At 37.5% G+C, this 26,385-nt stretch overlaps 1 protein-coding gene and 1 long non-coding RNA gene across 2 annotated transcripts in view; both read right to left on the bottom strand.

Annotated features, from left to right (window-relative positions):
* The window catches only part of LOC142098504 (uncharacterized), a 1,185,945-nt gene that overhangs the window by 581,070 nt on the left and 578,490 nt on the right, over nt 1-26,385 (bottom strand). The window lies entirely within an intron of this gene.
* The window catches only part of LOC142109220 (uncharacterized), an 87,791-nt gene that overhangs the window by 10,239 nt on the left and 51,167 nt on the right, over nt 1-26,385 (bottom strand). The window contains exons 9-11 of the mRNA XM_075193324.1: nt 9,971-10,201; nt 5,040-5,198; nt 886-1,033 (exon numbers count right to left, since the gene is read on the bottom strand). Of these exons, the coding sequence (XP_075049425.1) occupies nt 886-1,033; nt 5,040-5,198; nt 9,971-10,201 (538 nt within the window). The remainder of the gene's footprint in view (nt 1-885; nt 1,034-5,039; nt 5,199-9,970; nt 10,202-26,385) is intronic.

Raw genomic sequence — 26,385 nt, 5'->3', positions numbered from 1 at the left:
ACACTGCAGTGCGCACTCTGATTTCTTGGCAAATGGCAGCTCACGACAAACCAGCAAGGGACATTCAATTTCAGTTGGTTAGCCAATCAGAACTGAATGTCACTTATCAGCAAATGTGGAGCCTGTGCTCTCTAATCAATCGGAGAACACATGACTCCTGGGTGTTCTCAGTGGATCTTCCATAGCAGACCTGCAGGCCTGTTGCAGTACGGTATGATCTGTTTTTGTGTCTTTGTCGTACCATTGCAATGGTGTGTGTGGTTTTTTGTTTGTGTGTAGTACATTCTATCATGTAACACTCTCAAAAAGAGTGGTGCCAATAGTGACATCACATTTTACTGAAAGGATGACTTCCTTGCTACATTTATAGTTCTGTGATATCACTAGATTGCACCATTTACTTAGAAATTTTAAAAGAAAAATATGAATTCTAAACTAAAGCACTGAATCTATTTTTAACAACCCTCATTAAAATCGCTGCTCACAGTGTATAATGATGTGAAGTACAGAAGATTCCATGTTACAGTTATTCATATCTTATTAGAATATATAATAAACAAAGTAAAATACAAAAGGTGGAACAGTGCAGCCTAAAAATAAAGTTGCAAAGCAATGTTAGAAACACAAATGTCTAAACACCTGTATAATAGAAAATGAAATATTGAGCCTGACATCTCAAAGTGTTTACATTTATTCAAAATGTTCACAGCTCAAACTGCTGTGTTTGTACAGCTTTGAGACCGTACATTGTGCTGTTGTCGCTATAATAATACTAAATTACAATGACCAAGCTCTTTCTAAAGGGTAAAACCATTAACAGCACTGACCATGTTACCTTGACATGTGTACCTCGGACGTGTAAATGTTTTATTCTGTCTCACTAACCTTTAAGTGGAGAACAAACAACCGCAACAACATTTTCTTGAAAATTCTGATAGGATTGTTTTATCCCTTGGAAAAGAGCTTGTGTGTACTGAACTTGTAAGTTGTAAATACTCCTGTGGAAATCAAGCTCAGCTTCCAGAGCATGGATCTGGAAAATAAAAAGTTACAAAATATAAAATTACAGGCATCTTACTGTCCTTAAACAAGATGCACCTGTCGTCCACACATAGCGAAGGCAGACATTGTGTTGGTCATGCGGCCTAAGAATACACAAGGAACCAATCTCTCATGTAAGTGTCTCAGTGATGTCATTACTTCAGCAGTAATCAGTGACAAGTGCAGAATGTAGAGCAACTTGCCATCCCTTGCCCAACCATAAATGCCCCCATATGCTGCTCTTACTCCTCCTCCTCTGGAAGAATTTGAGAAGTTTTTTATAGAAAAAAAAATTCCTGTGCTATCACTAATTAGTTGAAATTACCATTTTATGTCTCAGAGCCTGAGTCTACTTTACTTGTGGATTGACCATAGCTGCCACTGACTGACTGCTTCTGGGTAATATGCTTTCATGAGAGGGAAGCAAGAACAAGGCTGTTATGAGGGAGCAAAAAACGATCTGTACAGCCAGGAATAAACAATCAATACAGCCTTTTAGAAAGAATAAAACGGACACTTTCAGAGACACATTACACAATGCCATGATTGATGGTCTTAATAGTCTTTACCTGAATTGAATATGTAAGCTAATATTGCAAGTGCTATATACATATAAACACCTTTTTATTCATATATGCTAAGTATAAAACCATAAAAATAATGTAAAAATCTTCAGTACTTTCTGTGCAGTCTTAAAAGGAAAAAGAGAGAGACATGCATACAATATCCAGTTTTAAATTTTGCCAAACAAAGGTGTTCTCAACCATGGCAGTGTGACACTATTTATTTTCAAAAAGATTCATAAGCACAGCTGGGTCCTGCTTCCCTGTTGTCAGCAGAACAGAGGTGGAATGATGCAGCGTGCTGTATGTGTTCCTGCTTCTAAAACAAACACCTGCAGAGTGGAGGAAAAATGACATTTTTCCCACATATAAATATTTGTCACATTTTCATCTTATGGACAGATAACACAGTAAGGTGCACATCTGAAATATTTATATAACAGAATACACCATTGGACAAATACATTATTCTAAGGTCTTGTTTGTGGAAGTCTAGATAAACTAAGTTTGTATATTATGCAGAAAGAGGGATATTACGGATAGTAAAGATAATATTAGTTGAGGTTGAAAGGAGAATATTTATTTTTGTATTAATCTTTTTTTTTTAATAGTAATTTAAAGTCTACCAGAGCAATCCTGAAACAGAAAGTCCAACATCGGGCAGGTGAGAGAAGGTGACAACCGAAAAAGGGGAAGGAAAGGAGTGGGAGCCTTACTTTTACCAATATACGGGAGCCAGGAAGGGAATCTGGGAGTATAATACACCTAATTACTAAAGCTGTGACGCCAGCCCTATGAGGTACCAGTCACTTATCAATTTCGGCAGCCCTGAAGCCTGGAAAGTATAATACTTTCTGGGCGCACTTATATCAGCATTGGCAGCGGTGTCAGGGAATGACCACAATTCTGCCACTTAATGGGAGCTGAATCATTGTGCAGATGTTGGAACCAGCTAAGCTTAGGAGCTATGTGCAAATTTTCCGTGAACAAAAATCAGTATATCCAGTAATATCTATACAAGGCCCAGAAAAAAAAGTTATGATGGTCTAATCCTTTACTGTCTAAGACATAGTTCTGTGCATTTCAACACATTGCCGGGCAATTTTTTTTTCTTGTATAGTTTAGAAAATGAAAAAGTCATAAAGGTTACAGAACCTATTATTGGAGAGTTTCATGTGTACCACTTTTCATAAATGTCCCATGTATCAATGTCTCTTTTAAAGGACCACTAAATGTACAGGGTTTACATACCAACAAAATGTAAAAAATATTCTGTTCAGATAAGGTCTTGAAACGTTTTCATTTATACATGGTTAATGTTATAAAGTACTGATATTTTTTTTTAGAAACAATCTGATATTTTAGGTTTAAATATGAGAGGATGTGCATCTCTGTTGTTCTGTGGATGTAGATATACAAGTAGTTGTTGTGGTTCCAGCACTGCATCCACTGGGGCCCGGATCACAATGGTATGGTGAACGACCATGTTGGTTATGGCTTATGGCTGGGGGCTATGCTGGCTTGCCGTTAATCCAGCACTCATCACTGCCCTTGAGCAAAGGAAAGGTCATGCAGAATTAAAATAAATATTTGTTAAATCAATTTGCATGTTAAATAATATTTTTTATAACCTATTATACTGATCTTTTTCTCATATTAGTCCGGTAGGGAAAGCAGTTTTCATTTAAACAAGGGATACATTCAATTGGAAAGTCATTTCTTCAAACTGTTTTTGGAGAACCTCTACATCCGTCATGCTGCTGAACATAGGTTGTCATGACACATTATATTAATTTACATAGAAATATTAATTCCCATAGATTGTAAGCTTTCCAGCAGAGCCTCCTCACCTCTTTGTCTGCATTATCCAGTATTGTCTATTACTATGTTTGTCCCCAATTGTAAAGCTCTAAGGAATTTGCTGGTGCTATATAAATAAATGTTGTTGATGTTGTGCAAAGACAATGCTTAACATAAAATATATTGTATACACATTATAAGTTTATGTTGTTGATTTGCTAGTGCTATTGTTCATATGAGCTACATCGATCACTTTAAACCAATGTAAACTGTCAAAGTTACATTCAAAATTAAATATTTCATCTATTATTGAGCTTTAATCCCTTCTCATACTACAAATGTGTAAATATAGCTTTTTAAATATTTAATGGATCAATACAATTGAAATAGCTTTTCAATAGAATGCGTTAATAATACATTTCACCAAAGTACATACAATGTTTCAGGATTTCAGAACGGACATATGACATTTGTGAGGGGACAATCTCTATACACATCAGACGTCCTATCTATAAGTCTATTATAGGATCCTGCAGGGAACCACTTACTTGTACTCAGCTAGTTAACATGATTACATTCAATGTGAAATAGATTTTATTTTGAATGTTAAATGTTATACTTGGTTTATGTTATCAAATGTGGTACAGGACTTGAATCCATGAATCTAGTAGATATCAAATGTGAAAAATTCCTGCTATTTGAAAATATACATGAATGGGACAGATTACCCCACAGATACGTTTATATATATATATACACACACACATACATACATACATACATACACACATGCATATATACATATACACATATATATACTGACAAGAAGTGCCACTTTTTACATATACGCAAAGGTTTTGTGTAGCAATTAAACATACATTTGGCCAATATGTATTATTCAAGTATGCCAAGCAAACTTTTGGCTACATAATAATTATTATTTAATTAATTAAAACATTAAATTATTAAAGTGTAACACAGTCGAAACAGCTATTTGATGGGCTGAACCAACATTTATGATAATTCAGCCAATCGGCTAGTGACATCACTAAGGTACAAGTCATTTATTGGTGTCAGTAATGTCAAAGTTCCTTGTGAATTTACGAGTTGTACTCGCATGAATATTGTCTGCCTCGATGGTGTGCAGGTCATGGTTACACTTTATAGAATGTTAACAGTTCAACAATAATATTGTGTTAAGAAAATAGTCTATTAAAACACTGATTAAATTAAATATGTATCATGAAGAGTAGTAAAGTGAAGGCAGCACATAACTAAAATGTACTTTTGATTATGTGCCTATTGAAGTCCCGCCCAAAACCCCCAAACCCTGACATAAATTGTGTCTTCTGCTGGGAGAAAGTGTTAAATGAATTTGGCAGTCTTTATGCAAGTGTTTCACTGGTCTGGGTTTTTAAAAATCATGTGTCTCTATTCATGCAATAAAACGTAATCAAGCAGCTGTTTCCTGGTCCTGGCTGGGAAATGTTTGACTCTGTGAAAGCTCCCAAGACTTCAGAGCAGCTGTTTATAATAATAGTTTTACTTCACACATAAAGGCAAGCAGATCAATTCTGGAGCACTATACAATGAATAGATGATTGAATCATTGGACTGAAGTAACGTTCAGGATACCTGTTGCATTGCCATTAGCCTGGAGTAATTGGCGGCTTTCACTAATGCATCTGCCGCTCTCTTCGCCCGCTGCTGGGGAGCACCTTTGGGAAACGCTGGTAGTGCTGCAAGCACATTCTCCACTGTAAATTCTTGGCTCACAGAACACTCAATTTTTGCCTGTAATACAAACATAATAAAGTCAACTAGTGGAAACCAAGAAAGCATCTTCTCTGCTTCTTTCAAATGCTTCCCCAATAAAACACAAGTGGAAACAAGCTGAATAAACAGACAATATAGGAGGAATTACTAAGTTATAAACATAAATGGAAATGAAAGCACTGACCGGTTAATTAGCTAAATGCTTATAGCTTGTCTTATGTTGTGCCTCGTACTATATCAACTCCTACAATAAACCTGGAACAACCAGAACTATTACATGTGTGTGCACGATTATAATAACATAGCTATAACACAACTCCCCACTTATGCTTTACGTATGCCACCTACATCATTTTGCTTGTTTTACACACACAGCTGATGCTGAACTACATACTGCTCACCAGACAGTGGCTAAATGTAGCTAGAGTGCCTAGGACTGCCAATCCATGGACTAAGGTAAAGACCTGTAGCTGTACATTTTGTACAGTCTCATTTCTGTTAAAGTTTTCTAAGACCACAGCACAACTTCACCTAAAACTTATAATCTAGAAAGAAGAGGAGCAAGCTAAGTGAACATTAAATCCAGTCTGTTACTTACCTGTGATGCACAATTTGCTTGATCTGCTGGGTTCCCAAAATCTCCAATGGCCCCACAATGATCTCCTTAAAAAAAAAAGCAGTGGAGGACCGCTGGAAGCTTTGGGGGCCCATTGTATCAGGTGAATAGCAAAATACAGGTAAGTAAGAGATCGGATTTAATGTTAACATAGTATTTCACCAAATAAAGATTATAACTTTGGGCTAGAGTTCTTCTTTAATGTATGACAATGTACAATGATGGACAAAAAAGCAAATATAATATAATAATAAAAATCTAATAAGAACAACTCAGCAAATCATGAGCTATTCATTCCTAAATATTATCGTTGCAAGGAGGTTGTATAATATTACCTTGTGTGTGAACCAGCAGTATAGGCTGTCACACTAGCTTTAGTATCCACCTGTAAGTTCCAGGCAGAATCTAAATCAGTGATAGGCACCCTGATACCATACAGAGGCCATATGGGTGGAGATACCAGCTTACAAGCTATAACAAACAAATGTGACATCAAGGCAGAAAAGAGCAGGGGCCACAGGTGAGGGCCCAGAGGTCCTCATGTTATCCATCACAGGTCTAAATGAAGCATTAAGGACAATTTAGGCTAATGTGAGAGTGTAATCAGGCACCGTGAATGGCAGGGGGTAGGTAGGAAAAAACTGATGGAGGAAAAATGTGGGCAGTTGATGACCAATGGTTACACTTCATGTGACCGATAGCGGAATCTAGAAAAGTTAGATTTCATTCAGGAATTTAAAAATAAATCAAAATTGCTATAATTCACCAAAATAAAATCATGAGTTCATTGACCAAACCCTTTAATCTAGTAAACCAAGTGATTTTATTCCTAAACCAAGCCAACTATGGTTATCTTGATTGATTTAAAAAAAAAGAGAGACTTCTCCGATGAGATTTAAAAGCCTGCCAGATTCTCTCATTCATTTCAATGGCCTTCCAATTCAATGGGGTTTGCAGCATAAGCACTACAAGCTAAAAACCTCATTGAAATTAACAGGAAAGCTTCACATATAAACAAAATCCGCTAAAATAATTAACCAGTCCCAACAATAGACAGCCTTAGGTGGTTCCCACTAAAACAGGGACATTGAGCATGGGGTGCCCCTGCTTTAATGGAAATCAGTTCTGGCTTGGGCAAGAAAAAACTGAAGCCTATATAGGGGAGAAGGGGACCCCCCTCCCACCCAGAGACTACCAACTCACACTGAAAAGCACCGGCGCTATTCCCGGCACGCCTAAATTGTGAGTGCAGAATGTAATGAATATGGGTCCAGATTCATTAGGGAAAGTAAGGCAAAAAAGGAGTAAGTTTTCTCCTGGACAAACCATGTTACAATGCAAGGGGTGAAAATTAGCTTATTATTCTGCACATAAGTTAAATACTGGCTGTTTTTTCATGTAGCACACAAATACTTGATAGCTTTATTTTTACACTGAAATCTAAAGTTGATCTAGGACATGCCCTACCCCAACTATAAATCTGTCCTCACATTTTAAATTTACATTGCCCTCCAATGTAACATGGTTTTGCCAAGGTGCAAAGTTACTCCTTTTATTTGCTTTTCTTTCCTTAATAAATCAGGCCCAAGGTATCCACATGAGAATGTATCATCATGATGATGATGATGATGAGAATATACTGATTAAATAATTGTATAAAATAAATCTATATGACAGTATATACTATATATACACATATAGGACATTGGAATGACCTAATGGTAGCGCCAGCCCTGCTTATAACTCTTGTGACTGCAATTGTTGATCTACACGGTTATTTGGGACTGATTTCTTGGATCCTAATTTGTCAATTTGTACTTAGAACAAGCGATCCTGAGTTTAGTCCAATCTATTTGAAAGATTTATATTGTCTGTGTATCTTACCTAATATATGCTGAAGAAATTTTGGCTATTTAAATGTCTCCTATATTTAATCTATATAGCCGTGCCTTATGATTGTTATCTTGTACATTAAATGAATGAATTATGTATGCATTAAATGAATATTAATAATAATAATAATAATAATATATTTTCGGATGAAAGTTTATCTTTTTATACATTTGTATAAATTACAATTTGGAGAAAGTAAGCACAATATTTTATAGCAACGTTTATTTTCCACACATTTGTGAGATTAAATAATGAACACATTTATAAAAGCTTTTATTCACTGTATGAAACTATGAGTTTGTATATTTTGTGAGTTACCATTCAAAGAATTATAAAATGTCATTCACATTTTTTAAAAATCACATAGCAGTAGTAGGTTTGTCTGTAAAATACGATATTGCTTCGAGTAAGTCTAATCATTAAAATTTCATTTTCCAAATGTTGTGTAAAATTAAATATAGCCTTGGTGCTCTCTATAGCGTAATACCCTGTAGTCTACAGAGAACTGTAATGATGGCTTAGATTTAGCCATCAGACTTGGTGGCTTTTGTACCAAATTGGCAAGACACTGGCACTTAAGAACTTGTGACTTTCTAAGTAAATGAGGGTGTCCTTTTGCCAAAAGTTTCTCCCAAATAGGAGTTGTCAAATTCTGCAGCAAGTTCTATAAGGATGCATCATGATAAAATATCTTTTGTGATCTTCTATAAAGATCCCCTTTCCCCTCAGGATAGGCTTTGGGTACACAACTAGGGATAGGCTGCACAGCCGGGAGAATGATGTATGGGACAAGATAAAAGCATGACAGGACAGTTGCAATAGGTAGCAGGATGAAGACTAGTTAGACAGGTCTGATCACATCCAAAAAGGCAGATGGTCAGGCAAAATGCCAGAACAGGAAGACCAATCTGGTAGACAAACTACTCAATTTACATAATATATCAGTTTAGTATTGCTCAAAACTAAGAACAGGACCCCAGTGAATGTGTTAGTGGGGTTTACTACACACATTTAAGTTAGTCACCATGCACCTAATCCAGTGGGATAGTGCCTTCTTTGACAATGTCCCCATTTAAATTCTTTCAAAGGATCAACATACGTACTGACAGCTTAAATAATCACCCTTGCTCTGGAGCTGCACAGAGGCTGAAAAGTGCCCCTGTGGCCAATATATCGTCTTCACTCAAATGAAGCATTTCAAGAGCAGAAGTTCATCTGTAGGTGCCATTGCCTCCTACGTTAATAATAGATATCACCAAAACTGGTGAATGACTGAATTCATGTGTCCATCTATTGATGAATGAGAATAATACTTGCATATCCTTAAAAATAGAGTATGACGGTGTGAAACTATTACTGTGCAAAAATAATTGTGCAATCTGCATAGCAGAAATAAACTGATATACAGAGGGGGAATTCAATTGGCTGCGTTACTGTCAAAAGTAGTATTATTGTTAAAACGGTAATTTTAACCCAGATTTTTCTGCTTCTGATAATAATATATCTGTCTAATGCTTATTGTAGAAGTGTTTCCTATATAATAATTCCAAGACTTGTCCCAGACTTCCAAGAATTCCTAATATATGAGCATTCTGTGGCTAACAACAGCTCACATTAAATAAAATGAAAAAAAGTATTGTGATAACATTAAAAATATACTTATCAATTTATATTAAAAAAGAAAAAGCAGGCCAAATATTTATTTACAGACGTAATATCCATATACTGCATCAAAGAGACCTGTGAAATACTTAAATGATGTTAAGAAAATAGTGCAATGTGAAGTTTAAAGAATAAAACAATAAAGACCCTCTATCACAGCGGATATACTTGAAATGGTTTGTCTCTTCGGAACTGATTTATATCTTATATAAATTATTGCATTATTTGGTGGTAACTGCTACATAAGAAACCAGACAGAGTTAGCAAGATAAAAAATGCTCTGTCTGAACTCTACTAATTTAGTTTGATTATAGAGAATGTAGTTTTACATTCTGAAAACTGGATACAAATAATTTACTAGTTACTTTCTGATTGCTATTATACTACTTTACTAGAAAGTGTGAAAGTTTTAATCCCCTGTAGTCTATTAAACTGCAATTATGTGTACAACTGGTGCAATGTGAAAAGAGAATGCAGTGCTTCTGTAGATAACAGAGACAACACAGAAAATAAAAGTACATAGGGAGCGTTTGGGGATTTCTTTTGATTTCTTCAAGCAACAATATGTTTTATATGATGATGATATACAGCAAAGGAGAAATGATAGGCATCTACTCACCCAAGGTGCAGATGGTACAATAAGTGTCATTGTGAGCAAATCTCTGCAACATTCCTCCAAGGAATCATTGCATCTTGTCAAATGATTTATTAACCTGGAATACATAACAGTCGGTAGTATATGATGAGCCGACTCTGGAGATTCTGTTCCTGGGGCTAAAATAAGACTCAGTGTTTGTCTTGTTGCATGCAGATGTCTGAACAATGTGCTAAGTTTTCCTTCAAGTGCGCTCTGTTGAAAAACAAGAAGTTTGAAAGGCAAAATAATGTCATCAAATCTCTTTACTTCAACATAAAGACATTCAGAGACTGTTTTAGAACATTTCTATACGGTAGGAATCACAAGCACATGAGGTGTCATCTTCTATTTTGCTGTTTTCACTTGTATATTGCCTTTATAGTCCATTTTACTGCAGAAAAGTGGGCACATATTATCGCCATTGAAAAATAGGGATCACAGAAAACTGGCTCAATCAAGCATGTGTGTGCTCAATTTGTGCTGAATGATGAATATCTGTAACTGCCATGCAAATAACCCAAAAGTAAAATAAGTGTATGCTAACTGAATAAGTAAACACTTTTGGTAAACAATCACAAAAGTAATTATACAAAATCATTGGCAAACTGTAGGGAGCATTGGAGCATATACAGTATTGCCAGTTTACAATGCACATTCCTGATTGCCTGCTGCTGATAATTAAAAAAGTACTTTAAAAAAATTCACTTGATAATGAGATAAAATTGGGCCAACAACGTAATGTGACTTCTTTTTATCAATTATACACAGTTTACAACCAATAATCAGCTAAATCAGCCGACATACGACCGCTCGTTCAAAAGTCGGGTCAGTGTGTACAGTGACATGATGGTCGAAAGTCTGCCCAAATGGACGATTGTCGCCTCATTTGTTTGGTCGTACCGTTTAATATTTTCGTTCCAATCTCGTTTCCGCTGTGTAGTGTGTATAAACTGCCGACCGATCCACAACAGTGAGTATGAAAATAGTCATTGCTCATGACAACATGGCTGTAAAAAGTCGCTAACGTGAGGTCCGCTCTTCCCTTTCTCGTCCTAAACATGGCTAGTGTGTATGCAGTCCATGGACCGAGCGATCGGAACATCGCTCGCATGTAAAATCGGCATAAAAAGTTGGTCGAAATTTCTGTAGTGTGTACCCAGCTTTAGGATGTGACTCAGGGGTGGTGGAAAAGGAAAAAGTTTAGCTAAAGGAAAGAAACTGGGGACCTCATTACTATGCGCACTGCACATCACTTTGATTTTGCACCGGTACACCTACATATGGCTCTCCCACTGCTGCCCTCCCCTCTCGGACGATGCCTCTGCAAAGTATATGTCTGCAGGGAGGCGGAAAGATCTGAAGAGGCGTGAAGTGTGCAGAAGTGTAAAGGTCACAACAAAGTCATTTCGTCTAACACTTTAAAACCTTCCCTTTCATTTAATAAAACTTTGCATTTTATTTTCTTAAACACAGTTTTTTGGTTTAACCTCATTTATGGCTTAACTTAATAATAACATAAAAGGGACATTGGGTTTGCTTGTGGCACATTTGCTTGAGAATTTTTTTACCTTTCTCAATCTGTGGGAGACGTATGTGGGTGGCAGACGTGTGTTTTTCTCATAAAGTGTTTAGAAAATAGTTAAACAAGACAGTTGAACAAACATTGAACAACAATTGAAGACATCTAGAAATAATCTACATCTGCAGCATCTTTATTTTGCTACTTCTGATTGTACAGGACATTACAACTAGGCAATTCTTTGATTTCCTGTATTTGTTGATGTTTTCCTTCCAAATACCAATGTTTGCCAAATGATTTTTCTTACTTTCCCTTCATGGCATTATCTCTAGAACTATATCCTCCTTCACCCTAAATGCAACACACACCTCTGTCCACATTGCCCCTTCATTACTTCACTCACCTCTAGTTAACAATCGTGAACTGTTTTCCTATTTAAATTCAAGAGTTATAACAGCCTCACCCTGTCGCCAAAAACTAATAGGACGCACATCGTCTTACTATCTTTCTTCCTCCATGCTTCTATTAGCTGGTGATATATCACCTAATCCAGGTCTCCCTCACTTCTTCGACACGCATATATCTGAACGCTACCGAAATCCAGCAAACCTCAAACGCATCACCTGTCTCCCCTCTTTTCCAAAGTCCTTTAAATGTGCCCTCTGGATTGCACGCTCTGTTTGTAACAAACTTACCTCCAAACATGACCCTTCTTCTCAAACAACCTCAACCTTATGGCAATAACAGAAACATGGCCCATGCAATCAGACACTGCCTCACCTGCAGCACTTTCACATGGTGGTCTCCATTTTACCCACACCCCCAGACCTGGAGGCAGACAAGGAGGTGGAGTTGGACTACTTCTCGCCCCACAGTCCACATTCACAGTTCTACCATAAGTACCATCACTCACATTCACATCTTTTGAAGTACATACTGTTAGGATTTTTAACCCATTCTCTATGCATGCTGCTGTGATCTATCGCCCCCCCCTGGATCCCACCAACAATTTCTTGAACACTTCCCTACATGGCTCCCTCACTTCTTATCTTCTGACATCCCCACCATCATCATGGGTGATTTCAAAGTCCCAATGCTGCTTCAAAACTGCTCTCTCTAACCTCCTCACTTGACCTCTCAAAGTGGATTGAATCCACTACTCATCAGGATGTCCACTGTCTTGATCTTTTCTCTAGACTATGCTCAGTTTCTAATTTCCTTAACACTCCTTTCCCCCTCTCGGATCATCACCTTATTAGTTACTCGCTCACTCCCAGTTCTTTAACCTTCCTGCTGTCAAACTCTTCCAAGACTCCTCATACCCGCAGGAAAATTAACTCTATTTATTTTCAACAGTTTTCCACCTCTCTCCAACACCTTCTCTCCCCAAATTCTACATTCTCCTCCCCTGATATGGTAGTTCCTCATTTTCACCAAACCCTAGCAACTGTCCTTGATCAAGTGGCTCCAGGGACTCTTCATACTCCACGTAGACTTCGTTGTCAACCGTGGCACACTAAAGTAATAAGAAATCTATAGAATCTACAAAAACTTTCTCGTAAAGTTGAACGTCACTGGCGTATATCTTGTACCTCTAATGATTTCAGCGCATATACTGCTATCTACCACTCCTATTGAAGTGCTCTGGACACTGCTAAACAAGCATACTTCCAATCTCTCATCTATGCTCAGGCTTCTAACCCCAAACACCTTTTAACACATTTAAATCTCTTCTTAATCCTCCCACCCCAATTCCTGCGACTACCATCAGTGTCCAGGATCTTGCTTCCTATTTCAAGGACAAGATTGATAAGATCAGACTTGAAATGGTATCATCTCCCTCGACTAGCAATAAGCTCAATTTCTTTCCAACATCTTCTGACACCCTTTCTTCATTTGATCCCACAAATGAAGATGAAATTTCTACTCTCATCTTACCTACTCTACCTTCTGTCCTCTTGATCCATACCTTCACAAATTGGTAGGTCCCTGTCTCATGTGCTCATTCCAACTCTAACTAACATCAGTAATCTATATCTTTCCATCACTATTCAAGCATGCAGTGATTACTCATGTTCTAAAAAAGACTAAATTCTGACCCAAATTCTCTATCAAATTACCGCCCCATCTCTCAGCTACCATGCCCCTTCAAACCTTTTGAGTGAATCGCCTACACTCGCCTCACACGTTTCCTTTCTGAAAACAACCTATTGGATCCTCTTCAATCAGGCTTTCGCTCTCAACAGAGAGACAGCGCTGACAAAGGTTGTCAATGATCTGATCACAGCTAAAACTAAAGGTGATTACTCTCTTCTAATTCTCCTGCTAAGTATCTCTGCTGCATTCAACACTGTTGACCACTCTATCCTCATACAGACGCTACAATCCCTAGGTCTTCAAGACATTGTTCTATCCTGGTTCTCGTCCTACCTATCTAATCGCTCTTACAGTGTTAATTTCTCTGGAACAACCTCCACTCCGCTTCCTTCATCAGTTGGAGTACTATAAGGCTCAGAACTAGGTCCTCTGCTAATCTCTATCTACACCACTTCTCTAGGAAAACTGATAAGCTACTTTGGATTTCAGTATCATCTCTATGCGGATGATACACAAATTTATCTATCCTCTCCTGATCTTTCACCATCTGTGTTGTCTCGCGTTACTGACTGTCTTTCTGCCCTTTCATCTTGGATGTCCTCTCGCCAACTCAAACTCAATCTTTTCAAAATCAGAATTAATAATATTCCCACCCAACAATAGAAGTTTACTGCCTGACATTTCTATTTCTGTTGACAACATGACCATTAATCCCACCCTGCAAGCTCACTCCCTAGGTGTAATCCTTGACTCGCAACTATCCTTTGTTCCCCACAACAACTCTATATTTACACCATGCTGCATACATCTAAAAAACATTTCCAGAATACGTACATATCTCACACAAGACACTGCAAAAACGTTAATTCATGAACTCATCATCTCCCGCATCAACTATTATTCCTCCTTACTGGTCTTACCAAAATCAGACTTGAGCCCCTACAACTCCTCACTTGTCTCAAAATATCTCCAAACTTGACACCTCCGTTCTGCACAAGATCTGTGTCTCTCTTCCATTCTCATCACTTCCTCCCATTCTTGGTTACAGGACTTTTTTCGGGCTGCACCCACTTTGTGGAATTCTGTCTTTCCCATAATAAGACTTTCTTTTTGTCTTTAAACCTTCAAGCATTCTCTGAAAACCCACCTCTTCAGACAAGCTTATAATATTCCTCTATCACCCTCTTAACCTCCCTAGGTTACCTTATTACCACCTTCTACACAGCTAACACAAGACAACAACCCTCGGACCAACATAGTTGTGTGACTGAACATACAGCCCACTAAATACTTTGTAACCTTTGCATTCTAGCTGGACAAATATTCAATATGATGTAACACTTACCCTTGTGTATCAAACCATTGTCCCATAGATTGTAAGCTTGCGAGCAGGGCCTTCTTACTTCTACGTTTGTATGTATGTATTACCCAGTATTTTTTTTATTACTGTTTGTTCCCAACTGTAAAGTGCTACGGAATCTGCTGGCGCTATATAAATAAATGTTGATGATGATGATGTGCCTAGAAATATACTCTCAGACAAGCAAATGCAAAGATCATTCCACTAGAAGTATAGGAGCTCTGAGCTGGGGCAAACTTCAAGTCTTTCTGTGAAGTGCAGATGGCTGTGCGCCCATCAATGCGGCAACAAGTGCCCCTAAAATTGCATCCTCTCCCCCTTTACTTCTCTTTCCAACAGTCTCAGACTGCAAACTCTACAATATTAGGTACACTGATGTGCCTACTCTGTGCTATGAAAAGAGCATAAATTCCTCCCATAAATCTGCATATATGCAAATGCTACTGTACTATACAAACCTATGCATGTTGGCATACAAGTTGTACTAACATAAAATGTCATCAAAAAGTATTTTGCACATCATAAATGAAGTCCAGAATATGTTATAGTCAAAGCATATATATAATATATATATATAATATATATATATAATGTATATATATATATTTCTTCTGCTCTAAATTAAAAGTATGTTGTTCTTCAGATGACACAAAAAGATTTGTAAGAATAGGTACGTCACATATGTTGTGATTAGGAGCAAGGAGAAGTGTGGACACATTTTTTGGAATGTAAATTTATTAAATATAACAAATATATCAATACCAGAAAAAGAAAGGGACCTCAGATTTAGCTTTAAATAACATGAAAGTCAGGTGACAGTGTAGTAAAGCAGTGAGAAAAGCCAGTAGACTACACATTTGTATAGAAAGACATATGTAGCAGGAAGAAGAGAGTTATATTGTCACTTTACAGATGACTAGTGAGAACTCTCCTTGAATATTCTGCACAGTTCTAGAGGTTCTCTCTCCAAAAAGACGTTAATTCAATAGAATCAATTCACAGAAGGGCTACAAAACAAAACATACCAGGAAAGAGTTAAGGAGCTTGACATATACTTTACAGGAAAGAAGGGACAGAGGTGATGTGGGAGAGACAATTAAATATGTTACGGGTATTAACCGGGTCCAGGAAGGAAGAACATTTAAAGACAAGGCGAGTTCTAGAACAAGAGGCCATAGTCTGAGATTGGAGAGGAGACTGAACAGTAACAGTAGGAACCATTTCTTTATAAAAAGGGTGATAGTTGCATAGAACAAATACCTAATAGAGGTGTCGGGGTGTCATACAGTTAAATCATTCAAAAAGGCATGAGACAAAGACAAGGCTATTGTTACCATTTACAAACGTGGCAAACTCCACGCCATAAAAATATATACAAAATTGTAAACTGAAGAATAACAAATATTTTTTTTAGAAAAATAATAAAACCTTAACTGAAATGGGCAGAGTGTGTGGACAGACCCCCCTTCCCCCATTAAATGTTATGTTTTCTGCATAGATAAATGGAGGGACTTGTGGATAAGAGTTATTTCTACTTTGCAGCACTATGTGTAAAATACACTAGATTACATTTACATATTACCTTGTCACTCACACTTCTCCTGGCATTCCATTTCCAACTGCAATGGAACTATAGTGTTCATCACAGTGACGATAGAAGGAGACATGAGTGACACTCACAGAACAGCAGCAATGAAACTTTCTGGATAAAGAGCTTTCAGATAAACAACCACATATGCATAGTGGATTTCCAACTTTTAATTTGCATAGTGAAGACACTAATATAGGTGAAAAGAGATCTATAGCTAAAAATTTCTTTGTGGAACAAATAGCAAAATAGATAAATAAGAATGATTATACATAACTACATAAATGTTAATTCCTCCTGTCAAGAACTGTTTAATAAGCAAAGTTCTGCGTATCTATGTATTTGATGCTGAACAGAATGTGAAAATTCTCGCTTCACATGTATTGACCTAAACTTTTACATTTTTCTAAAAAAAAAATGACAGTCAATGTTTAGACCAGCAGTGGACAACAGGCTGCCTGTGGAGTCATCACCTGCGATCACCTAAGCCAGCTGCCCCCGTTCTTATCACAACAGGGGCAGCCAACTTCTGCGTCATGTGACCTCCTCTGCACAGTGCAGGGAGGTCACAGGGCGTACCCAGAGGAGGAGGAGGGGTGCACTGTGCTCTCCCTCCTACCTCTGTGCAGCCCCTTTCATGGCAGGAGGGCAGCACATGCAGCCCTCCACCCCTTTCACTTTGCCCCTCACTGGTTTAGACAATAGTACTTTTAACACCAGCAAAATGAAATTAATTTTAGCAAATGTACAGAGAACACTTTCGCTAGAAATGTAAACTATGGTTATGAAAGGTAACATTGAGGACACCTGCACAGACAATCACATGGCTGCTGACAATGAGACATACTTGAAGGAATTAAAGAATCCTTCACACTCCAGGGGCTCACAGATTCTCTTTCAAAAGCATTGGTAGGTGACGTGAAAAGGGCATGATCTAACCAAGTATTAACAACAACCCAAAACAGGACTTTAAGCCTTTGAGATCCATATACAAAATATTTCAAAGATTGATTGTTTTTAAAAGAACAGCCTAAAGCAAGAAAATAAATGTGAACAGTGGAAACAAGGGGACATTGATACACTACTAAAGACATCCCATTGTTTCATTATTCTGTTTATTTTTTTTAACACCTGCTGGAAACTTCATGAATTTTACAAAGTTTCTAGATCTGACACATAATAAATATCAATATTTTTTAAGCTACCGATAGTGAAAAATTTGAAAAAGGCAAAAAAGTTATGTCAAGTGTGTACTAATACAATAACATTTCAAAAGGTTATGTGATAAAGAAGTTGAAAAAAATTGTTGTGCCTCATATTGTAATTGATAGCTATAGGTTATGTCTACTATTTCACTAGGACAAATTACAGCTTAAAGTGGGACTTCGGGCAATATTCCTTTTTAACCCTGGAACTTCCTCTCCAACAAAAAGAATTGTAAGGGTCCCCTGTGGGCCCATTGATACTCAACCCTGCCAGAAATAGATGAATGTTTAGAATTCTGAACACAATGGGTCTTGTTTGAGGTTATCATACAGAAGTAAAACTGCCGCCTGTGAGATCCTTATGATTCTAATATTCGAGGAGGGGAGGGTTGGAGTAAAAGTTTCGTAGGAGTTCTCCTTTAAAAACGCAATGTTAGTTTGTAATCCAGAAACTTACTCAGCAAGCCATGGCCCATTGCTCTACTACTCGAGGAGAGTAAAGATGAGATTTTGCCTGAGGTTAACCTTTTTATAGAAAAAACCCTAAAACAAAATTTAAAAAAAATGCATTGAAAAACATTTTCTCCTGTGACCCAGATTAAGGGGCCTATATATGTAGCACCGCATTTTATGAAAGATACTTTTCAATCCTCATTGCATAGATGAGGATTGAAAATTATCTCATATTTATTAAAAAATCAACACAGGAATAGACGTTTCCGAAAAAACGGCTGTTCCTGTGAAGTTTTACACTTACCTTTCACGGGCTCTTCGTTTGCGGTCCTCTGCCATGTGGTTTTCGGCTTGCTTTGAATCCCTGTGCGCATGCCCCGACCGAAAAGCTCAGGCATGCGCACAGAGATCTGGACTGAAAGATGGTGGGTCATGTGACAGGGAGGGATGACATGATCTCTCCACACATGTGCTGTCCAGCTCTGCTCTTTGGAGCAGAGCTGCCGGCAGTGAAACTTTTCAATTATGTTAATGTTAACATTATTGAAAAGTTAATTTCGTACATTGTTAAATAGCGTTACATGCCAGCAATGTAAAAACACAAATAAATTGAAAGAACAGCACAAAATATAAAGAATATAGAAGGTTATAGTGATCCTCCATAAATGATGACCCATAAGTTGAACAACTCTGCTGTAACAAAGCACCAAAGACACAAGTAAGATTTGTCTTTTGCAAACTCGTATGTACACCAGATATGTCTAACAACCTACTCTCACCAAGAATTTACATATGTTTATCTGTTAGCTCACTTAGCTTGGAACAGCAGAATTTTAGGAGTGGTTCACAAGCAGTTTGCCAGTGGCAGACAGACAACAGACAAACCCCTGTAAAATCTTTATGTGAGCAAACTCTAAAGAAACAACTGTGATATTTCAGACATTTATACATATGGAAACACTAAAGTTTAGAACTTACAATTCCATCTACTGTCGACACTTGCTAAATTAAACTGGAAAATAAGATCTGGGGTAGAATTATCAAGTCTCTAAAGAAGAAAAGTGGAGGTGTTACCCATAGCAACACCTCCACTTTTCCTTTTTAGAAAGTTTGATAAATCTTTCCCTTGTCATATCACAATATAAAGTCAAGTTTTCCTTCTTGTATCTATATGCTGTAAGCCCGTGCCCACATTATTTTCTTTACAACAAACATGTTTACCAAATAAATTTATCTAGAAAATGTTATGTTATTTGCATATTTTCTCATTTCACTATGCTGAATTTGTAGTGAATTGATAAGCCCATCAACAGTGGCTGAGTACACTGCATGTCGGCATTCTATGCAGGTAGATTAAATATTATTATGTATGCTATGCTGCATATATTCCTATTGTTTGTGTGAGTGAAATACTTCCCATTTAAAAAATCCTCTAAAAGCTAGAGTACCAGCACACGCAATGGAAGCAGAAAACAAATATACAATGCCAAGATGGTGAAGAGAGTCCATCTTTACCCTCGACAGTGATGGAAGACCTATATATGCTGCTAAGACCCTTAAGGGACTCACTGGTCTCGTAAACTGTGACAATACAGATTATTCCTCTGAAATTTACTCTGGAAATAATGACACTGCAGAGGAACTGTGATAAAACTGACAATAAAATGGTTATGATTAATATAATGATTTAGTGCTTGAATAACCGCAAAAAAGTAGGTCTTAAAAAGAAACAACCATCTCTAAACAATACATGTATTATATGTATTATACAGTATTGGTTGCTATTTCCATTCATGTGGGTATCTTAAACATCTTTTCAATACAGATTAAAAGGGAAAACTATTTTTTTGTTCAAAATCCACATAGGATTAAACACCTTGTTCATGTCCAGCTGAAGCCTACATGATACAGAAACGCTTACTGAGATAGTTATCTCTGCGGATTATTCCTCCACCTTCTATCACAACTTCTTGTCTTAAAACAGTAGCTTTTTTTTTTAATGTGAAAAAGTGTGAAAAAAAAAGTATTTTACAGGATTTTGGAATGGGCCAGCCAAATAATACATTAGCATATTTTATTTGTTTAATATAAATATTAAGGGGTGAATGTGTTTGGGCAGGGTCATCTTTCCCTTCTGCTTCAAGTCATTTGATTGTACCGTGATCCCCTCAGTGTAGAGCAATGCATACTATAATTGAACTTCAGCAGTAAAGGTATACCCTCGACAGTGATGGTATAATATATATATATATATATATATATATATATATTCCAATTGTTCCATTTCTTTCGCTCAAAGGTTACTCAGAAAAAGGATTTGCCGTTTAACACGTAGGGGCATATTCAATTACGATTCCGGTCCACGGGATCGCGCTGGAACGGGCCGCGAACTTAATCCACGCTACCGCAATAACATGCGTTTTCGTTAGCAGCCCATAGGGTTGCGTACGAAAATCCGCGTTATTGCGGTACCGTAATACTGGCAATAACCATGCACGGTCTGCGGTAACTCGCGTTACCGCGGACCGGAACCCTAATTGAATATGCCCCGTATAGCGTTATGGTAACTTAAAAAAAGAACATGAAAAAAGAAGAACTGAACAAACAAGAAGGTGAAAGGTTGAGGACAGTGGGAATTAGAAAGGTAAAAGAAACAGAAGTATGGGGGAGGGGCAGCCCAGAGGTTACATGATATCTTACTAGTCAGTCTGGAGAGGTTGTTTGCTATTTTTCCTCAGAAATAGCAGAATCAATTTCCCTCTGTCTCCTAGGAGGCTTACAGTTGAGATGTAAAGAAAGATTTGTAGGTGGATGTATCTTTAAGGTCTAGCCATTGAAACCAAATGGCAGAAAACTCATGTAGCCTATTGCCGCCATGATGATTTCATCCATAGACAGAAACAGGAATGAGTGCCTCAGCAGCACTATTTAAATGTTTCAGATAGGACTTATTGTAATTAGAGTAGGAGGAATTAGGAAGAGAAAGGAGCCAGAACTGCAGGTCCAAAGTACTTCTGTCCCTTTTATTTCCTTTGAGAGACTAAACACTGATTGTCAATATGAAGTGCGTTTGGGACAATCCCCCATATATGGAGGCAGGTCCCTGTGTTAAACTGCATCTCCTGCAGGAAGCAGATAAAGTGGGTGAAAATTTATTGTCAAAATGTAAAATTGTGTCTCCACAAGAGAGATACTGAGTAAGCACGCAAGAGTCATTTGGAATATTTTTGTCCACTCACTGTCCACTATAGGTGTGTACAAATCTCTTTTCCAAGCTCCGACAAATCAGGGCATGGAGTGAGACAAGCCATTCAAAGTAACTTGTAGAGGATACCAACAGTGACTTGGGACTTAAGTGGTTATTCTTAATGACTTAAAGGGTGTGAGATCCCTCTTGAAAAGAAATAACCGGCTGGGATTTGATAACAAAGGTCTAATTTGCAGGTAGAACCAATGTTTGTGGTGTATGAGAGTAAATTGCTCCAGCTGACCCACATGTCTGACTCCTAGTCCATGAGCGAGGTTGAAGTCCTGGGGGGAAATCTGGATTGAGAGGCAAGACAGTATATGAAGGGACAAATGAGAATATGAGTTTTCTATCTTCGTCCATTGCTTTGCACCACCCAACGTCCAAATATCTTGCAAAAGTGTCTCATTTATACACCAAGTTCAGTCCATATGAGGAGGAACAACTATAGAGATAGTAATATAGATTGGTGCATCTCTGCACCAATCTATATTAATGGTCCAATCTATATTAAAGTCAATGGTCCTATATTGGCATCAGATAGTAGATGGCGATGCCTATGTCCTAAAGAAATAGTCTATTCTGCTGTAAGTGGAGTGCACATGTGAGACGTAAGTGTAGTCATTTACATCTGTGAGATTGAGCCTCCATGTGTCAGCCAGCTGACGGTCATAGAACACTCATCTCGCCCTTCTGGCATCTCGTTGCAATACCCTGTTCACTGCACTTGAGGGATCTATGAGAGGATTAAGAGCCAACTGAAGTCTGTTCCCACTACCAAAATACCGTTCTGCTGCAAAGACATCTGTGCCAACATTAGGGATATGAAAGAGGGTTGACCACACTTGGTGCATAAAGATTCCCAAAAGTGTAAATTTGATTTGATTTCCCTTTAACAAGAATCTAACCCCCCCCTTCTCCCAGCTAAACAGATACAACTTATGTGAGTTGGAGACACTTTAAAAAACGGATTGCAACACTTGTGGGTGAACTGGTGATTATTATATAAAATATTCTTGTTATGTGATATTATCTAGTTCCTATGATGGTGATAATAGGACTGCTTACAGAGCTCACCATTCAGTAGGTATTTCATTGTTTGTTTGTTTTCCACTTTCCCATAAGCTCTTCACATACTTCCAGAGGTCTCCTATCAGTCTTACTTGATCTAATTTTCTTACAATACAACCGCTCTGGAATGTAGCCTAGTGGAAATAGATGTGTGTGACATCAGAAGTATAAAGTCACTGGTAGTATGATCAGGTCTGGACAAGGCCAAAAGCAGAACAAAGCAGGAATAGGCCCACACTGGTCATAGCCTGCATGTATGGATAGCATAGAGCCATATCTAGTATATACATGACCATCTGCTTGACAAAGTTAAGCAAAGAAAATGTTTTAGATCACATTGCCCTAAACTTTTGAGTAGAGCAGGTTTTGGTAAGGCATAAAAACGTAAGAAAAAAAATGGATTTAGGGATATGAGACACACACTGTAAACTCCACACCCTTTATGAGCTGCAGGACGGATACATTTAAAATGTTTGCAGAAATCAAGACCCTCTTATTGTGTTACATTAAATAGGGGGGCTGTGGGATCTGAGGAACATAGCACACACACACCATACTAATCTCAGTAACAGCAACACACTGTCTAACAGTTGTGCCCATAGGGCTGAGTGCCATTACATAGGAATAAGACATACACTGAGTAGAGGCAGTGTTATCTCTACTTAGTGTATCACACAACCATTGCAAATACATTTTCACAGATTTAAAAGTTCTAGGTACTAAGTAACCTTATAAGCCACAATGTCTTATAAGATCCAAACAGAGATCTGTTTTTATATATGATAAAAAAAATTCACATTTTACAATATAGTGGTGCAGAGGAAAAAAAATACTGATATAAGATGTTAATGGTAAAGGAAATCAATGACCATGTCCCTATGAGGGGCTCTAACAAACAGGTGACTGCAAACCGTTCACTGACTTATGAACTGCCCCAGAGTGATTGAAATTAGAAAGTCTTAAGCAGACTTAAAAGATGGTAACTGTTAGTATAGGGGTGAAATAGGTGTTGTTATGAACATACTTATAGCAAATCCTCTTCTCAGAGAATTTTATTGAAATCATATTTCATGGTATATTATTATTATAACTGATATTCAATAATTGGCCTAAATATATAATAAGATACTAGTGGTGTAAGTTAACGTTGAGTAATTATAGAGCCTGGGCAGTACTTTCTGCAGGTCTCTCAGTGTGATTTCTCACAAAGCACCAATAAAAGTATGTTTCTGAAATGTTATTTCAGGTCTGAAAATATTGTAATATGAAGCAAATCATAGCAAGAAGCCAGGAAGAAAGGTTAATTGGTTGATTCATACTTCGCTCATTGTTTACTTGTCCAAATAGCTGTGGAGGAATATATTTAATAGAAAACATAACACTGATGAACAGGCCAACACGATTCCACAGGCTTATACAAACATTATAACCACTACCACCCGTGAGTATTTTTTAAACAAATATTAATTTTGTGAAATAACGAAGTACTGCATGCAATCTTTAATGAAATCTGAGGGACTGTTTCAATAATGTTTAGTGGAAATGTACTTTGATTAGATCTCAGAACAGTAGAAATGTTGAGGACAAGAAACAGCAACGGACGTGTTTAATGTTTTCTGTACATAGTTACTGACTGTAGCTATTTCAGAGTGAAGAATTTGTCTATCATATAAATGTACAAAAAAGTTACATGCGTTTGCTGTTGCATTGCATTTTTTAATCTCTAAAATAATATAATATAAATTTATATAAATTTAAACATTCACATCTACTGAAGAGAAGGTGATATACAAATCTAAATTGCTTTTCTGATGCACAAATAAAACACATACATAAACCATTTTTTACAAATGTACTTGTCCTAGGAAGCCTTTTTAGTGTGGTTTTTCATTACTTCCCCCTCCTCCTAGCCCTGACACATTCACTACAGCAGATTTTGGCAGTAAGCCATAAAAGCCAACCAACTACATGTTTAAGCTAAAAAGCTAACCTGAAATGTTACAGGTCAGCAGGATGGAAACTAGTTTGTGTGGCCTTTCAACTGAAGATTCATTCACAATGCTTATTTAATCGAGATGATCTGTTTAATCAATGTGTGCTCATACAAGTGCCTTTAAATCTGATTAATGTATGTGTGCCTGATGAGGTCTGTGTATTTGATACAAAGCTGGGGAATTAAAATTCAATAGTCTTTCCACACTTGCATAATGTCCTATATATGCAAGGTCTCAGCACAAAATGGGTGAAATACCAACTCATTCTTGTGTTCGGGATTTACAGCATGAACTAAGAACTATACTTTGTTCCCCACATTCAATCTATGTCTACATCCTGTTATATACAACTAAAAACAATCCCAGATATGCACATATCTCACATAAGACATTGCAAAAACTCATGCACTCATCATCTCCCGCATCGACTATTGCAATACCATCCTTACTGGTCTTCCCCTGAATTAGACTCTCACCACTACAATCTATTTTGCATGCAGTGGCTAGATTGATTTTCCTTGTAAATTGTTCTTCCACTGCTGAGCCGTTCTGTCAGTCTCTACAGTGGTTGCCTGCTTATTACCGAATCCAATATAAAATACTTCTACTAACATAGAAGTCATCAACAAACTGCACCTTCATACATCTTTTCACATGTCTCAAAATAGCTCCCAACTAGACACCTCTGTAATGCACAAGATCTGCGTCTCTCATCCACTCTTATTACATGCTCCCATTCCTGACTACAGGACTTCGGGCTGCAACCCCTTTGTGAAATGCCCTTCCTCGTACAATAAGACTTTTCTCTAGTCTTCAAAACTTCAAGCATTCTCTGAAAACCCACCTCTTCAGGCAAGTTTATAAAATTCCTCAACCACCCTCTTAACCTCCCTAGGTTGCCACACTTTACATAGTTCACACAAGACGACTACTCTCAGACCCCCTGACCAACATTGCTGTGTGACTAAATCATATAGCATACAAATCACTTTTAACCTTTGCAATCTGGCAGGACCAATATGCAATATGTAGCACTTAACCTCATGTATCAAACTATTATTGTTCTATAGATTGTAAGCTTGTGAGAAGAGCCCCATTACCTCTCTGTCTGTCTGTATTACCCAATACTGTTTTATTACTGTGTTTGTTCACAATTGTAAAGCGCTACTTAATATGCTGGCGATATATAAATAAATGTTGATGATGATACTGCATCCCAGTGTTCTCTCCAGCACCTATTTCCTAGGTGCTCCACCCAGCTATTTTTCTATTTTTACTTGCCATCCGGCTCTTGGAGCCCAACAGAGTCCTATAATAATAGAATAAACAATTGTTTCTCCTGTTTTAACAAGCACTATGTGAGCACTACAGCCAGTAGTGTGTGTTAGACCACTGACCACCAGTCTGAACAGTCCTGGCAGGTGTAGGCAATAACCTCCAACATTTTTCAATATTATTGCAAAGTATTACAACTGCCCCCACCCGGCTGCTTCTTAATTCCATCTGGCTGGCCAAATTTTCTGGGGAAAACACTGCATCCCAAGTAAGAGAACTTTCTTTTTATTTTTTTATCCAAACCCAGTTAACTTTTATATACAGAACTAACAAAACATGGATGTAAAATGCAGTATTCACTTAAGTGTCTGTACATGGGCAGATCAAATTATTTAGTCTGCGTGTCAAACAAATGGAATTACATTCTTATCCCTGTTGCTAGGCCACACTGCATTTGATTGTATTATCACATGAATAAGGTTGTCTGAAAAGTTTTAAGAGTAGTTAAAGATATTATGTAAAAGAGACAAAAATTAGATTCTACAAGCAGAGTTAATGACAACTTTAGTGAAGCTAAGTAAAGCCCTG

This window comes from Mixophyes fleayi, chromosome 1 (assembly GCF_038048845.1).
Source record: "Mixophyes fleayi isolate aMixFle1 chromosome 1, aMixFle1.hap1, whole genome shotgun sequence".
NCBI classification, from domain to species: Eukaryota; Metazoa; Chordata; class Amphibia; order Anura; family Limnodynastidae; genus Mixophyes; species Mixophyes fleayi.
Note: the sequence above shows the minus strand (reverse complement) of the source record. Positions and strands in the feature narration are given on the sequence as shown.